We start from the raw sequence: 14,581 nt of genomic DNA on the forward strand, positions 1-14,581 counted from the left end.
GCCTGCTGCAGATTGACCTGCGGCACTAGTCAGTACTCCGTACTTCAGCTACCTACGGAGTATATCTTCCTCTGAGCATTGTATCTCTTCTCAGGCTGTATCGGGCTTCGTGTCGCGCCAACCTTGAAGACAAGTGCAATAGGAATCCGTTCCATTGGCCTAGCATTTTAATGATATATACCTTAGTCTATAATGCGATTCTACCCCCCACTGCATCCCGCCGTACCCAGTCCCAGCACGGTACTCTACTCCTGCCCCCAATCCAGCGCCATCCGATCACTACTGATGCGATACTCGCGCAACATGCGCAGCACGTCCTCCGCGCGGGTCGCCTCGGCCAGAATCCCGGCATTCTCGCGACTCACGAACCCCTGCTGCACGGCCGCCTGCACCCACTGCAGCACGCCATCCCAGTACCCGTTGATATTCAGCAGGACCACCCCGGCCTTGTGGATCCCCAACTGATTCCACGTCGTCACCTCCATCAGCTCCTCCATTGTCCCGAACCCGCCCGCCAGCGCCACGAACCCGGACCCCGGCCCCCCCTCCAACACCTTCTGCGCCATCAGCCGCTTCCGCGTATGCATGTCCGCCACCACCGTCACCTGCCCGTACTCCGTCTCCTCCATCGTGTCGCCCCCGCCCACGCGCTCGGGCGCTTTGCCTGCTCCGCCGGAGGCAGCCCCATTCCCGGGAGTAGGGGTGAGGGTAGGGGTGGGGGTGGGGGTGGGAGTCTTGTACCCTTCTTCGACCTCGACCAGCGCCCGCGGGATGATCCCGTGCACGGCTTTCGGGCCCGACAGCGACACCAGCGTCTTCGACAGTTCGCCCATGATCCCGACGGTGCCGCCGCCGTAGACTAGTTGGACGTTGTGGGCGTGGAATTGGTGCGCCAGGGCCCGCGCGGCTTCGAGGTGGGCGGGGGAGGTGCCGGAGCGGGAGCCGCAGCTGGTATGGGCAGAGATTCAGTGGTCAGTGCCAGGTGGGGGGGGAGGGAGGTTCGTTTTGGCCAATATGGGCGGACTTACAAGACGCAGACGACTGCTTGTTTTGGGGTGCTCATTGTGTTGGTGGGGTTTGTGGTGTGGTTGTGAGGTGTGAGGTGGGAGGTGGGAGGTGGTAAATTGGGATGGGTTGGAGGAAGTGTTGCTGCCGGCCAGCTCAGCTCAGCTATGACTCGACTCGATCCCGTGGCGTGGCGGTTGCCGCGCTGCGTTGGGCTTGGCGGGGTAATTGCTGGCCTGCCTGTCTGCCTGACGTTTACCCCGGTCTATGCCTCAGGCTGCCACGGCTGCAGGTGGGGTCGAGGGGTCGAGGGGTCGAGGGGTCGAGGGGTCGAGGGGTCGAGGGGTCGAGGGGTCGAGGGGTCGAGGGGTCGAGGGGCTAGGCTATGGCCATGCCATGCCATGATGCAGCGATGCTATCATGGTGACTCAGGATCTAGATTTTGCACGCAGGGTGTGGACTAGTGCTTGCTTGGGTTTGTTTTGCTTTACTTGTTCCGGGGTTGGTTGGGTGCGCTAGTCAAGTCTGAGTAGTTTAAGGCTCGCTGGTGTTTGGTGTGGGGTTGACGGTGCTGTTTGAGTGGCGAGATAGTCCGATTTACTGTATGAAGTGGATGCATCAGAAAGGACGTTCGAGGATTGAGATGGAGTAGTTAGATTGTCTGTGCATTAGGTTTGTGGTCTCTATATCGGCGTGTGCGTGTAACGCCTCGCTTCAGCGAGGTCACATGATTCCAAGAAGAACTGGGAGTATGTAAGCGCCACGAATTTGTGGAGAATTCCTCCTTCCTTCATAATTTCAGCGAATCTCAAGGTATCAAACTTCCCTCTTGAGCAAGTACTAATTCCAACAATATTACGTTCGTAATCCACACTATATTTTGTATTGGTGACTCTGCGGGTAGATATATATCTCGGTTGAGGACTATTCGAAGACAACACTCGAGTACTCATTTGGGCATCTTGATCATGGGATTGAGTGATAGAGTGACCAATTGAATTTATACTATCTCTCTTGCAGCTGAGTATAGAACCTTGAGGATTGTCCAAGGCTCATGTTGTTGATGCCACGGGGCACTATACCCGTGACACTTGCCCGTAGGATGTGCTCTCTGCAAGAGGGAATCGGCCGGATTATTCATAGCCCTGGAGCTGCAAACAGCCCGCGTGCAAAGTCTAACTAAGCCCAATGCCGGGGCGTCCCGACCAATGGGCATGAGTGGCTGGCCTGGCCTTTTGGCTACGGGATTCAAGACGAGCCACCTCATCATCGGCAACTTTGTCTCCTTGTAGCGTGATGCTTATTTCGAGGCCTGCCAAGCATGTCTGAGACTCACCGGTGATTCACTGCGCATCAGGATGCCCGGATGCCCTTCTGTAGATAGGGAGAGATTAGATAGAGAATAAGTAGTGTCTCAATGGCCTCCGGCTTTGCTTTACGTACAGCCCAACCAGTCACTGGTGGTGGAATTGCCAACAAGATAAGCAGCGCACCGCAGTGGAACACCCACCCGACTCGAAGCTTGGCGGGCGGTCTTGATGGGGCGACCGGTGAATGTAACCCTACGGAGTGGTATCAGCCGCTAACGGCCACCAAATTACGTACAAAAAATAAGCATTTTGCCGCTAGACCGCCAGCCAATCCTTCCGCCTGCCCTCGCGGCGCCACCGACTCAATTTGCACCTTCACCTCTGGCACCGGGGGGCAGCCCGTGCAAATTGCCTATTCCAGGGAGACGGTGGCGCACACTCGTTGCAGACACCCTAGGAAATGATTGGCACCGTGTGAGACGTGCGTCCGGCGTCCATCGGAGTCCGCAGCATGTTGTGTCTTACTCAGTGTGATATGAAGAGAAGTAAGGTGGACGATGCAAGGGCGGACACATCACATGACCTGCATGTCATATTGCCCATTGTCCACCACCTCGGGGATCCCCGGGGCAGAAATAACTCCCGACCGGCAAATAAAACAACCTTAGATATGTGAGCCAGTCTGACCTGTCCCGATGAGCAATTGTTATTCGTAGTTGGACGAGCAATGGTGGAATCCAGATGGGGAACCACGAGGAAAGAGGAGCAACTAAGCGACAGTGCCGATGGTTCGGGCTCAACGATTGGATTGCAAATCGACGGAGAGTCTGGCCAGCGTTGGCCAGCGTTGGCCAGTGGTAGGCAGACAGACAGAAAGCCGGCCCTGCAGGCCAACTCCGGGCGAGAAAAGCTTCCACTGCAGTTCACTGCAGCTCTAGCCATTTCCGCCGCGGCTGGTTCTTGCATGCTGGCAGTAGCAATTGCAGTGCACCGCCCGAACTCTCTCCCATGGAACCCGCCTCCGCCCCCGAGGCGGTAATGCGTCTCATTGGTCCGCACTGGCCGATGATCGGCTTGGTGACCAATTCCGTTCACAAATTTTCCTCCAGATCTGCTGCAGTTGCGGCGATTGCTTGTCTCGGCGCCGGGCCGATTGCTCGTGTGTGTGTCCACTGTGTGCCCACTGTGTGTCCACCGTGTGCCCACTGTGTGCCTGGCTCGAGTTCCATACTTGCCAATTCCCCATCTTCTTTCCCCAGGTCTTCGGCATGTCAAACCATTCCCTCCTCTTCCGAACTTCATCTGGCCCCAGCTGTGTTTTTCCGGAATCTTCTTTATAACCCTCTCCTTCCCCTGCTGGTTTCCTCCATTTCTGTCTCTATTCATCCATCCACCATTGTCTGCAGCATCCCGGACACTTCCTCCCGACCTTAGTCACCCTTTACCCGTTCCGTCGCTGCTTCTCTATCCTTCAATACTCTCACACACCAACCCACACACCCCCATATTCACCAACACAATGGACACTGTCCACGGTTCCCCTCCGCCCTACGCTACCGACCGCATCGACGAGAAGAAGGATGCTTCCGTCGACCTTGAAACCAGCTACAAGCCTGGCTTCGAGGAGGCTGATGCCTTTGGTAACGAGGAGTTGGCCGAAATCAAGTACAAGACCTTGAAGTGGTGGTACGTCTCAACTGCAGCCCACCCCGTGCGCTTCATTCATGCTAACGTCATCTATAGGCAATGCGGCTTGCGTAAGAGCTCCTATCAATGAGACTGACTTGCTCCCACTAACCACTTTTCTAGTCATGATTTGCGAGTCTGTCTCCCTGGGTGTGCTCTCTCTGCCCGCAGCCGTGGCTGCTCTGGGTCTCGTCCCGTAAGTTGGTCGAAGGTCGATCGCACGGGGCGTTCACTGACCGATTGCTCATCTAGTGCTATTATTCTTATTGTCGGTCTTGGTATCCTCGCCACGTACACCGGCTACAACATCGGTCTCTTCCGCGAGCGCTACCCCCACATCCAGAACCTGGCTGATGCCGGCGAAATCCTGCTGGGCCCCTTCGGCCGTGAGCTGTTCGGCCTGGGCCAGTTCCTCTTCTGCATCTTCGTCATGGGCAGCCATCTTTTGACCTTCCGTGTCATGATGAACACCATCACCGACCACGGTACCTGCTCGATTGTTTTCAGCGTGATCGGTATGGTCATCTCCATGGCTCTGTCGGTTCCCCGCACCATGAAGGGCATGACTTGGATCTCTTTCTTCTGTGAGTTTTCCTGATCGTTCCGCTCTGGATCCCTCGCTGACTGGTGGCCCAGCTTTCCTGAGTATCTTCAGCGCCGTCATGATCACCATGATTGGAGTCGGCGTCCAGGACCACCCCGGTCGTATCATCGAAGCCACTGTCGACACTTCTCTTTACAAGGCCTTCAGCGCCGTCTCGAACATCGTCTTCGCCTACTGTGCCCACGTCGCCTTCTTCGGCTTGATTGCTGAGATGGAGAAGCCCAAGGACTTCAAGAAGTCGCTGTTCATGCTCCAGGGCTTTGAGATCTGCTTGTACACCACCGCGGCCATTGTGGTCTACTACTACGTCGGCAAGGACGTCCAGTCTCCCGCCTTGAGCTCCGCCGGTCCCCTCTTGAAGAAGATCGCCTATGGCATTGCCATTCCTACTGTAAGTCGCCTGTTCTCTACCTAGACGGACATGAACTAATTCCTGGTTAGATTGTTGGTGCTGGTGTTGTCAACGGTCACATCGGTCTGAAGTACATCTACTTCCGCACCTGCCACAAGTCCGATCTCATTCACAGCCGCGGCTGGCGCTCGGTTTCCATCTGGATCGGCCTTGGCCTTTCCTGCTGGGTCGTTGCCTGGATCATTGCCGAGGCTATTCCCGTCTTCAGTGACCTGAACGGTTTGATTGTAAGTTCCTCGCGTAAGCATCGTCCAGTACAACACTAATCGATTTGCAGAGCGCCCTCTTCGCTAGTTGGTTCAGTTACGGTCTCAGCGGTGTCTACTGGCTCCACCTCAACTGGGGCCAGTGGCTCTCCAGCCCCAAGAAGATTGCCCTCACCGTGCTCAACATTGGCATTGCTCTGTTCGGTCTGATCCTGTGTGTCCTGGGTCTCTACGCCTCGGGCACCGCCATCCACGACGACGCGAACAGCAACAGCTTCACTTGCGCCAACACCGACAGCTAAACATGCGACCTGGTGTTCTCTTTCTTACGACACGACACGACCTTCTCGTTGACGATGCGATGCATACCAATGACGACGGATCTCGTTGATCGCATTCTCCCACTTATAGTTTAATGTTTTACTACCCGCGATGCATCATGTCTTGAGTCTTAGCAGCTGGAATTCTGCTATCCGAAGGGCTTTCATCTAGCGAGCGTTGTTTGCATGACCGCGGTCGCATCATGATATCACTATTCCATGGCATAAAGGCGTTAGGAGACTTGATTTGAATGACATGTGTTCTGTTTGCAATTTCCGAAGTGCGTAGTCTAGACCTCTCCAGATGCTATAGTTACGTCGACAACCCCAGGTTCGGACATACTGCGACTCGCCCTCGGCCCTCGGCCTGGACAACGACGTAAGGTTACATCGGGGATGGGATCTGGGGAAAGTCGGCGCGTCATGGCCGCTCCGTCGTATGACTTTGACAACTGGGGTTGCGGGGAAGCGAGCCATGTGGAGTTTTCTGTACGTAACGCGGTCCGGGGAAATGTCGTGATCGACATTGCGCGAGTCCGGCGTCGGAGGGGAACAATGGCTCTGGAACAGCCCAATGCCGTGTCGATCCATGCCTTGTAGAAGGAACGTGGCTGTGTCGATAGCTTGACGATAAGAGAGGCATGCGATGCTGAGGTGACATTTCCGGGGCTTCCGGGGTATCCGATTGTATGGGTCCGATGGTGAAGGTGTGCGGGAATTATGACGCTGGACAGTGGTTTCGGGGTCTGAGTTTATGCCTAGAGCAGCTGGAAGCACTGGCTGTACAGATACAGATTGGGATACTAGATCTATACGTTTGGTATGTGAGTGTATAGGTGGTGGGCAATTGGCACTGTACGGCGCATCAGGCATGTCTTAGAGTCGCGGGTGTGACATGGTACCCTAGGGAACTGCAGCCTGAGGCATACTGCTACAGATGCACTAGCGGCCCAGCTTAGATCTGGCTACACCGCCGGATTCACCGCTTTAGCCAGCAGAACGCTCGCGACCTCGCGAGGGAAATTCGGGATTTGACCACAAACAGTCCCCAAAAACTGGAGCTGGAAAGTGGTAGGTTTGGCCTGCACTCCACACCGCTATGCTCACCGCTTCCCCGCCAGAACGCTCGCAACCTCGCGAGGGAAAATTGGATTTTGACCACAAACAGTGTCCACAAAAGCAGGCCGGAAAGTGGTAGGTTTAGGCGGTGGCAGAAACGTCCCCCACATCAGACACACACACGTGACTCTTATCGGTCGCGATAAGGAGGCTGTCGCCGTACCGACCTTCGTCTCGGCTCGGTCTTCCCTCGGGATCTTCAGTACTTTTGTGTTCCCCAGCTTCTTCGCTTGAACCAGTCCATCGTCTACACAAAATGCATCACGATGCCCCCTCTCCGGCCCCATTCTCAGCGCATTGACATTTCCACACAAGCTTGCGATCTCTGCCGGAAGCGCAAGGTCAAATGTCAGCTCCCAGACTCTCCATCTGGAGCACCGAATTCACGATGCGCGCGCTGCGAGCGATTGAATCGGCCTTGCACCTTTCTCGCCCCCTGTAAAACCAGAGGCCCGAAAAAACGGTATGTTCGGTCTCTTCCAATGAATGGCAGATCTCGGGGTAACACTCAGCAGGTCCCAAATCAGTGTGGTCCAGGCCGTGGTACAACAGCCCCCGCCAGCGAATGACAGCCATCGCAAGGCAGGCATCTGCGCCGCGGACGATCTGTGCGAGGAAACTCTCTTCCACCGCATCATGCAAGATTATCTGGACCACGTCTACCCCCTCGTTCCCATCGTTCACCGCCCCTCTTTCCAAGAATGCCTGCGCCGAGGCCGACACGAGGAAGACACTGGGTTCCTTGCCTTGACCGTCGCCATTGCCGCAGTGGTTGTCGCGACGATGCCCAGCAAGTTCCGGTCGTACCGATCGCACGACCCTCCCTTGCGCTTTGCCACGCGCCGCGAGATGGTTCGCTTCTGCTACGAGAAGAACCTGGGCTTGAGGACGTCCTACTATTTTGACGAGATCAATTTCCAGAAGTTTGCCGCCTCCTTCCTGCTCTTCGCTGCCTTTCTGCAGCTGGGAGACCATAATCGCGCCCGGATGCTGGATGTGGAGTCGATGCAGTTCGCTCGTCTTCTGAATCTCCATTCTATCTCGGCTTATGACGGGCTCAATTGCATTGAGACGCAATTGCGGAAGAAGGGCTTCTGGTTGGTGTTTTATGGGTTTGTGTAAGTTCGACTTCCACATTGCCGCTAAATTGTACACTGTCTAACGTTATCTGCTTTCACTAGCCATTCGCAATTGCAGAATATGCTCGGCGAGCGGCTCTCGTATCTAGATCCTGTTCAGCTCCAACTAATCAACCCCGACGATCTGATGCCCCTCGAGGTTGACGACGAGTTTATCTTCGAGCACGAGGTGCTGATGCCGCCTGTCCCGACATCATGTCTGACCACCGGATTCAATATTCACTCACGCGTCTTCTGGGCTGCCATCCGCAGCCCTCATCCGAAGAACGGCCTAGCCGAACCTTGCGCTTGTGTTCGAGCCCAAGACACTGATGTCCGGTTGGCATACCTGCGGGACCGGCTACAGTGTATGCAGAATTTGCTGCACGATGTGCCACCATCGCTGCGGCTCTGGGAAGTATCGGGCAACTCCCTCCAGGACCTGGCTTCGGATGAATTCTCTGCTCTGCTACGGTCGTCGTTTGAGTCCATGCGTGTCAACATCCACATTACTCATCTCTGGCTGCAGAGCCTGCTCCTTGACCAATTAGAGGCTTCGCAGGCGGCGCAAGGTCTGTCAGCAGCCGATAGCCCGGGCTTGAACACATCCCTTGCAGACACAAGAATGCTCTGGCGGACAAGGGAGGAGCTTTGTCGTCAGCTTTTCTTTCTGCTCTACAATGTTCCGGAACTCAACCTGGAAATCAACGGTCTTCATCTAGCCTACAAAGTGCGGGATATCGCCTCCGTCATGTTGAATTGCCCGTTCCAGGCCGGCGAGCCTGAAGCAGAAAGAGCGGCAGAGTACATCCGTCTCGCTACCGAGATACTGTCTCGGCTTGACACCAGTGAAAGTGTGAATACGATGAATTTACAGGCCTGGGTCGATACAGATCGTATTCGCCCAACATGAATTGATATTTGTTTTAGTTGCACTAGATCCTCTCAGACTCCAGACCAGAATGTCGTCTCTTCCACGTCCACGGAAGCCTCCAGGAAATGTCCACGGCTACTGGTGCCAACCAGAATCTGATATGTACCACTGTGACTACACCAAACGCTGGCCTTCTCGTCCCAGAAGCTGGTTGCGCGTACCAGATCAAGCGGGATTGTGACTGTCTCCTCTGCATCAGGTTCCAAACGGATCTTCCGGAATCCCTTGAGTTCCTTCTGAGGACGCTTGAGTGGAGCTTGTACTGGAGCCACGTACACCTGGATCACTTCTGCGCCAGCCTTTGTGCCGGTGTTGCGCACCTTGCAGCGTACATGAACGTTGTTATCTGCATTCTGCTCCAGGCACAGGTCTGACAGTACGAACGTGGTGTAAGAAAGACCATGTCCGAAAGGAAACAACGGCTCGATCTCCGCTTCGTCATAGAATCTGTATCCGACGTACACGTCCTCTCCATAAAGGACTCGGCCGCCTTCGGAGCGGAAGTTGAAGTATGTGGGGTTGTCTTTCAGACGGCGGGGGAAGGTCAAAGGAAGTTTACCGGACTGTGTGGTGATCTTGTTAGTCGCGGTCCCCAAAATGAAATTCAATGAGATGCGTGAGCTTACCGGGTTCACGTCACCGAAAATGACATCGGCCAGACCATTGCCCGTCTCGTTACCCCCATACCATGCATGCACAACAGCTTTGGCTTTGTCAATCCATGGCATCTCAACTGGTGTTCCGCTTTGCACGACAATGACTGTGTCGGGATTCGCCTCGAGTACCCGTGAGATCAGTTCGTCGGTGTGCGGTGGTAAGCTCATGCTGGTTCGATCCTCGCCCTCTGATTCCCACTCAGCGCTCAGCCCGGCCACGAGGATCACCTGGTCTACACTGGCAGCTAGCTCCACCGCCTGCTCAATTCCTTCCTGAGGGGACAGCTGCTTGCATGCACCGAATCGAAACCCGCCATGTCCAAAGTCTACCACGCCGGGAATCTTGAATTTTGCAGTCTTGGCGCATCCCCATTGCACCTGAACCCTGTAGGATCTGCCGGCTACAAGGTCTAGCGTGCCAGTTTCCTCCATTGTGCCGCTTCCGAGGAAGCTGGGCCCCGGTCGCTGTACGTCGGCGTTGTTCACCAGCAGATTTCCGTCCACGTAGAGCTTTCCGGTGCCACGGACGCAGAGACCGAAGTCATACAGTCCAGACTCTTCAGGGATGAAGTCGCCTTCGGCTTCAGCATACCACACTGATTGCAGTTCGGGATGGTTGTAGTCCAGAAAGAAGACCTGGGCGTCCGTCTCGTGTCTGACTTCTAGTGGCTGCCTGGTGAGAACGGTTGGTGGGTCGTTGAAGATCCTTAGGGTGAAGCCCATTTGGCCATCGCTGGTCTGTAGCCGCTTGCCGAGCAAGGGCAGCATATGATGACCGTACACGCCTTGTGCAAACTCGACGTCAGCTTGAGCTACATGTGTGATGCCCTCAAACGGTGAAATGGCCTCATATGGGTTCAGCGCAGCACTACCACCGCCGCAATAGGTCGCAATCTTCGAATTGGGACCGATCACAGCGATCTTCTTGTGTTTGTTCAACGGAAGGATGCTGTTCTCGTTCTTGAGTAAGACAATTGCCTCTGCCGCGATCTTTCTCAGAAGCTGTCTATCTTCCTCGCGGTTGAGCTGTTGTTCTGGTGCATGCTCAGGGATCCCGGATCTGCTGGCTTTCTGTATAAGCGTCAAAACAGCTCGCACGCGAGCATCTAGCGTGGCCGTGGAAACTTTGTTGGCGGTGATTGCGTGGGTAAGAGCACTGCCACGCCATCTGGAGGGACCCGGCATTTCCAGATCCAGGCCCGCCTGGACGGCCTCGGATGTGCTGTAGGTACCGAACCTGTCTGCTTTTAGTTATGGTTCGCATGGTACGAGGAAGTGGGCTTACCAGTCACTCATCAGCAGCCCGTCCCAGCCCCATTCGCCCCGCAAAATGTCTTGCAGGAGGTTTGGACTCTCGGAGGCGTGGATACCGTTGACTTTGTTGTAGGCCGTCATGATCGCGTCTGGTTTCTCCACCCCGATTGCAAGCATGAAAGGGAGGAGATAAATCTCCCGCATGGCCCGGTCTGTGACAATCGAGTTGACGGCCATGCGCTCGTGCTCCTGGTCGTTACATACAAAGTGCTTGAGGGTGGCACTGATGTTCTTCTGCTGCAGTCCCTTGCAGTAATGGCCAGCCATTATGCCCGAGAGAAGAGGGTCTTCGGAGTACGACTCAAACCCTCGCCCGCCCAAGGGCCCGCGTTGGATGTTGATGGTTGGGCCAAGGATGACGTGGGCGCCTTTGGCTTTGGCCTCATCCGCCAGCAGACCACCCACCTCCTCGGCTAGATCCCTATCGAATGTGGCTCCTAGAGCGGTTCCGCACGGTAGGCAGGCTGCCGGGACGCTGCCGAAGAAGCGCGTGCCGCGGACGCCGTTCGGGCCATCAGACAGTCGAATCGATGGGATTCCGAGGCGGGGAATGGCGACCGTGTGCCAGAAGTCGTCGCCTGCGAGAGCTGTGCGTTAGCGATGCGATTGACCTTCTGGTGCTGGACCTACCCGTCAGAAGTGCGACCTTTTCGTCTAGTGTGAGCTGTTTTAACAGTACTTCCAGATCTGCATTTGCAATCTGGGCGAAGGCGCTGTTCGTCTCGGGGGGAGGTGGTTCAACGAACGGCATGTTGATGGTATGTCCAGGACGCAATGAGAAAGATTCAAGGAGAAGGGAAAAGGCTTTGAATTACCTGCATCGCTGAATGCGAGCGATTATGTATATGTTCGCGGAAATTAACGAGAACCCAACCCCAGCGACGACAATTGACCCCAACACCTTCGCCGATGAGTAACTTGCAGAGTGAGCATGGAAGTGGATCCCAAGCTTTGATTGTACTCCGGAGTACACCAGACGGTATACCGAAATTCCGTCATGATTGGTTGTCAGTGTCATCAACCCAGTGGCTCCATCGTCCGCAGTTTCGCCTTTTTCGCCGTTTCTCCTTTTCTCCGTTTCTCCGCTCTTCCCGCGTGGCCCGACCCCCCCAAACCCTCCCCAACAATTCTCCACGTCTCCTCCCGTTTCTACCCCGGGTATTGCTGCATATCCGGGTGACAAGCCGATGGCCGAGTGTATGGGTTGACGAGCGCACGGATTAGGCTTCCATTGGCTGCTCGTATCATTTCTCCGCGTTTTCAGCCACAAGGAAAAGGTCGGAGTCTGCCCACGATGGGAACAGGTTTTACCTCGCTTGCATCATACTCTGCTTCCATACGAAAAAGTCTTACCCCGGCTGAGCAAGGCGTGAAATGAACCATCCGATCGGAACAGTAGGGACGCTTAGTCGGGATAAAACCTCTGCTTTCCCTCGTGGCTGGTCTAGCATTTCTTGGTTTCAACCACTTTTTCATCTAAAATCTTTGTCAAGATGGGCTCGAGCAAAGAAGACATCCGCGAAAAGCCTACTGCAGGGGATGAGCTTGCTGCAGTCCTGCCAGCTAGCGATCGTCCCTGGTATCGACAAGGCCATCTCCTGCGCCTCAACCTCATTATTCTCTCTCTGGTTATGTTCTCCTCTGCCAACGGATTTGACGGATCCCTCATGAACGGTCTTGAGGCTCTGGATCAGTGGAAGAGCTTCATGAACAATCCCACCGGTGCCAAGCTGGGGTGGCTGAATGCCATCTACTGGCTGGGCTGTGGTGTCGGATACCCGACGGCCTCGTGGATTGCCAACAAGTACGGACGCAAGCCCGGCGTGTACGTGGGGTATGTCTTTCTCGCTCTCGGCACTGCGTTGCAGACGGCCGCCCCCAACCCCGTGGCTTTCATGCTGGCTCGGCTGTTCCTGGGCTTCGCCTCGGCGATGTTTGGTAACTCGGTCCCCTTGCTGATCAATGAGATCGCCTACCCGACGCACCGTGGCATCCTCAACTCGTTGTTCATGTCCGGATGGTACGTCGGTGGCACGGTCGCCGCATGGGTCGTCTTCGCCTCGCGCACCTACCCCTCCTCGTGGTCCTGGCGGCTGCCCTCGGTCCTGCAGGCCCTGGTGCCCGTGGTCGGCCTGCCGGGGTTCCTCTGGGCACCCGAGAGCCCACGCTGGCTGTTGTCCGTGGGTCGCGACGAGGAGGCCCGCAAGATCCTGGCCCAGTACCATGCGGCAGGGGACGACTCCTCCCCGCTGGTGAAGTACGAGTTCGAAACCATCCGAGCCACCATCCGCGCGGAACAGGAAGCCCACAGCAGCGGCAGCTACGCGGAGATGGTGCAAACGCCGGGAAACCGGTGGCGGCTGATGATCTCCGTCAGCTTGGGGTTCTTCGCGCAGTGGTCCGGCAACGGCGTGGTCTCGTACTATCTGTCGTTGATTCTGACCTCGGTGGGCGTGACCCGCGTGCGCGACCAGACGCTGATCTCGGCGTGTCTGCAGATGTGGGACCTGGGCTGCGCCGCGCTGGGCGCGTACCTGATCGACCGACTGGGTCGCCGACCGCTGTTCCTGGCCTCGGCGGGCATCATGCTGGTCAGCTATGTGCTGGTGACTGCGCTGTCGGGCTCGTTCAAGTCGACCGGGGACTCCGCGACGGGCGCCGCCGTCATTCCGTTTTTGTTTGTGTTCTTCGCGGGCTACTGCATTGCCTTGTAAGTTTGCCTTCTTCCTACCTAACCCCTTCAAGCTTGCACTGTGCTAACCGGTGATGGCGAAGAACCCCCTTTCTGACCGCCTACCCCTGCGAGATCTGGCCGTACCGCCTCCGCTCCCGCGGCCTGACGGTGACGTGGTGCGCCACCATCGTGGCCATGTTCTTCAATACCTTCGTCAACCCCATTGCGCTGGATGCGATCGAGTGGCGCTACTATATTGTGTTCATCGCGGTGCTGGTGGTGTTCGGCGTCACGGCGTATTTCTGGTACCCGGAGACCAAGGGGTATTCGCTGGAGGAGATCGCGGTGATTTTCGACGGGCCGGGGGCGGTTCCACGGGTGGGCGGTGGAGTCGAGGGGGGGAAGGCTGGGCGGGAGGGGAAGGGGAAGTGCGAAGATGTCGTGCATGCGGAGGATGTCTAGTGGTTGTCTGAGGGTGTAGACTTATTGCCCATTGATTCTTCTTGCACTGATCGTGAAAAATGGCAGCAACATGGGGTTGGTGCTGTAAATACATTGGTCCTATATTTGAGTTTATATATGCAGTATACTATGTTCTTCGACCTTGTCCCGCTCCTTTCCACAGAAGTGGAGCCCATGTTGAATCCTCTAGCTAAGAAATAGAGAGTGTATCTTCGCATCAGTACGGGATGAGCATTGGATGTAGGGACGTCCTCCAGGCAGGCTGGCAGAATCTCCGGAAGGACGAGGACCAAAATCGAACGAGTAGTGCCTAAGACCAAGGAAAGGGGGTTACCAGCGAGAAGCGTCAGGATATAGGGCCGCTGTTTCGGTTGGACAGCCACGGTACTCGCACTTTTGGTTGTTCCCACTCAAGAGGGCTGAGGCAACAGGGCATACTGCATAGTTCATGTCTGTACCTATGTGTCAAGCTACACTGCACTTGGAAGAGATGCTCGTCAGCCTGACAGTATCCAATTGAGAATTTCCACTCCGATGGGGTTCAAAGCGGCCCCGCTACCTCGCTATCGGGTCCCACAGGCAGCGCCGCTGGTCGCGATCACGCCGTTTATCAGGCTACTGGGGATGTAGATGCAGAAGACATCTACAGGAACTCAAGCCAATCATCTTGTTGCTTTGTATAATGCCGAATAACGCATGCTTTTATGCAAGTATATACAATGCACTCCGCAATCTCACATCCAAAGTCTATTCTAATCTAT

General features: G+C 55.7%; 7 protein-coding genes across 7 annotated transcripts; 4 read left to right on the top strand and 3 right to left on the bottom strand.

The window, feature by feature from the left end:
- Positions 1 to 152: 152 nt before the first annotated feature.
- Positions 153 to 1,132, bottom strand: BO95DRAFT_443273 (LOG family protein). Its single transcript, XM_025586628.1, has one exon. It carries the CDS (start codon positions 831 to 833, stop codon positions 246 to 248), a length of 588 nt encoding a protein of 195 aa, XP_025441849.1. The 5' UTR covers positions 834 to 1,132; the 3' UTR covers positions 153 to 245.
- A 1,290-nt stretch (positions 1,133 to 2,422) lies between these two features.
- BO95DRAFT_497235 (uncharacterized protein) lies at positions 2,423 to 2,962 on the top strand (the record flags this gene model as incomplete). The annotated part of the gene is made up of 1 exon (XM_025590879.1): positions 2,423 to 2,962. One exon carries the CDS (start codon positions 2,423 to 2,425, stop codon positions 2,777 to 2,779), a length of 357 nt encoding a protein of 118 aa, XP_025441850.1. The 3' UTR covers positions 2,780 to 2,962.
- Positions 2,963 to 3,571: 609 nt separating this feature from the next.
- Positions 3,572 to 5,814, top strand: BO95DRAFT_390233 (neutral amino acid permease). Its single transcript, XM_025583594.1, has 7 exons — positions 3,572 to 4,001; positions 4,059 to 4,072; positions 4,125 to 4,197; positions 4,254 to 4,585; positions 4,638 to 4,996; positions 5,047 to 5,244; positions 5,295 to 5,814. Exons 1-7 carry the CDS (start codon positions 3,835 to 3,837, stop codon positions 5,523 to 5,525), a joined length of 1,374 nt encoding a protein of 457 aa, XP_025441851.1. The 5' UTR covers positions 3,572 to 3,834; the 3' UTR covers positions 5,526 to 5,814.
- BO95DRAFT_146771 (uncharacterized protein) lies at positions 5,255 to 6,529 on the bottom strand. Its single transcript, XM_025580606.1, has one exon. It carries the CDS (start codon positions 6,414 to 6,416, stop codon positions 5,745 to 5,747), a length of 672 nt encoding a protein of 223 aa, XP_025441852.1. The 5' UTR covers positions 6,417 to 6,529; the 3' UTR covers positions 5,255 to 5,744.
- Positions 6,530 to 6,928: 399 nt separating this feature from the next.
- On the top strand, positions 6,929 to 8,693 carry BO95DRAFT_473870 (Zn(II)2Cys6 transcription factor; the record flags this gene model as incomplete). Its single annotated transcript, XM_025589755.1, has 4 exons — positions 6,929 to 7,125; positions 7,156 to 7,205; positions 7,249 to 7,780; positions 7,844 to 8,693. The coding sequence occupies 4 exons, from the start codon at positions 6,929 to 6,931 to the stop codon at positions 8,691 to 8,693; spliced, it is 1,629 nt and encodes a 542-aa protein (XP_025441853.1).
- Positions 8,694 to 8,725: 32 nt separating this feature from the next.
- BO95DRAFT_473871 (beta-glucosidase H) lies at positions 8,726 to 11,652 on the bottom strand (the record flags this gene model as incomplete). Its single annotated transcript, XM_025589756.1, has 4 exons — positions 11,315 to 11,652; positions 10,656 to 11,262; positions 9,341 to 10,607; positions 8,726 to 9,277 (listed from the first exon to the last, which is right to left on the bottom strand). Exons 1-4 carry the CDS (start codon positions 11,433 to 11,435, stop codon positions 8,726 to 8,728), a joined length of 2,547 nt encoding a protein of 848 aa, XP_025441854.1. The 5' UTR covers positions 11,436 to 11,652.
- Positions 11,653 to 11,838: 186 nt separating this feature from the next.
- Positions 11,839 to 13,820, top strand: BO95DRAFT_473872 (sugar transporter; the record flags this gene model as incomplete). The annotated part of the gene is made up of 3 exons (XM_025589757.1): positions 11,839 to 13,394; positions 13,460 to 13,727; positions 13,782 to 13,820. The coding sequence occupies exons 1-3, from the start codon at positions 12,178 to 12,180 to the stop codon at positions 13,818 to 13,820; spliced, it is 1,524 nt and encodes a 507-aa protein (XP_025441855.1). The 5' UTR covers positions 11,839 to 12,177.
- Positions 13,821 to 14,581: the final 761 nt, after the last annotated feature.

This window comes from Aspergillus brunneoviolaceus (assembly GCF_003184695.1).
Source record: "Aspergillus brunneoviolaceus CBS 621.78 unplaced genomic scaffold BO95scaffold_37, whole genome shotgun sequence".
Taxonomy (NCBI): domain Eukaryota; kingdom Fungi; phylum Ascomycota; class Eurotiomycetes; order Eurotiales; family Aspergillaceae; genus Aspergillus; species Aspergillus brunneoviolaceus.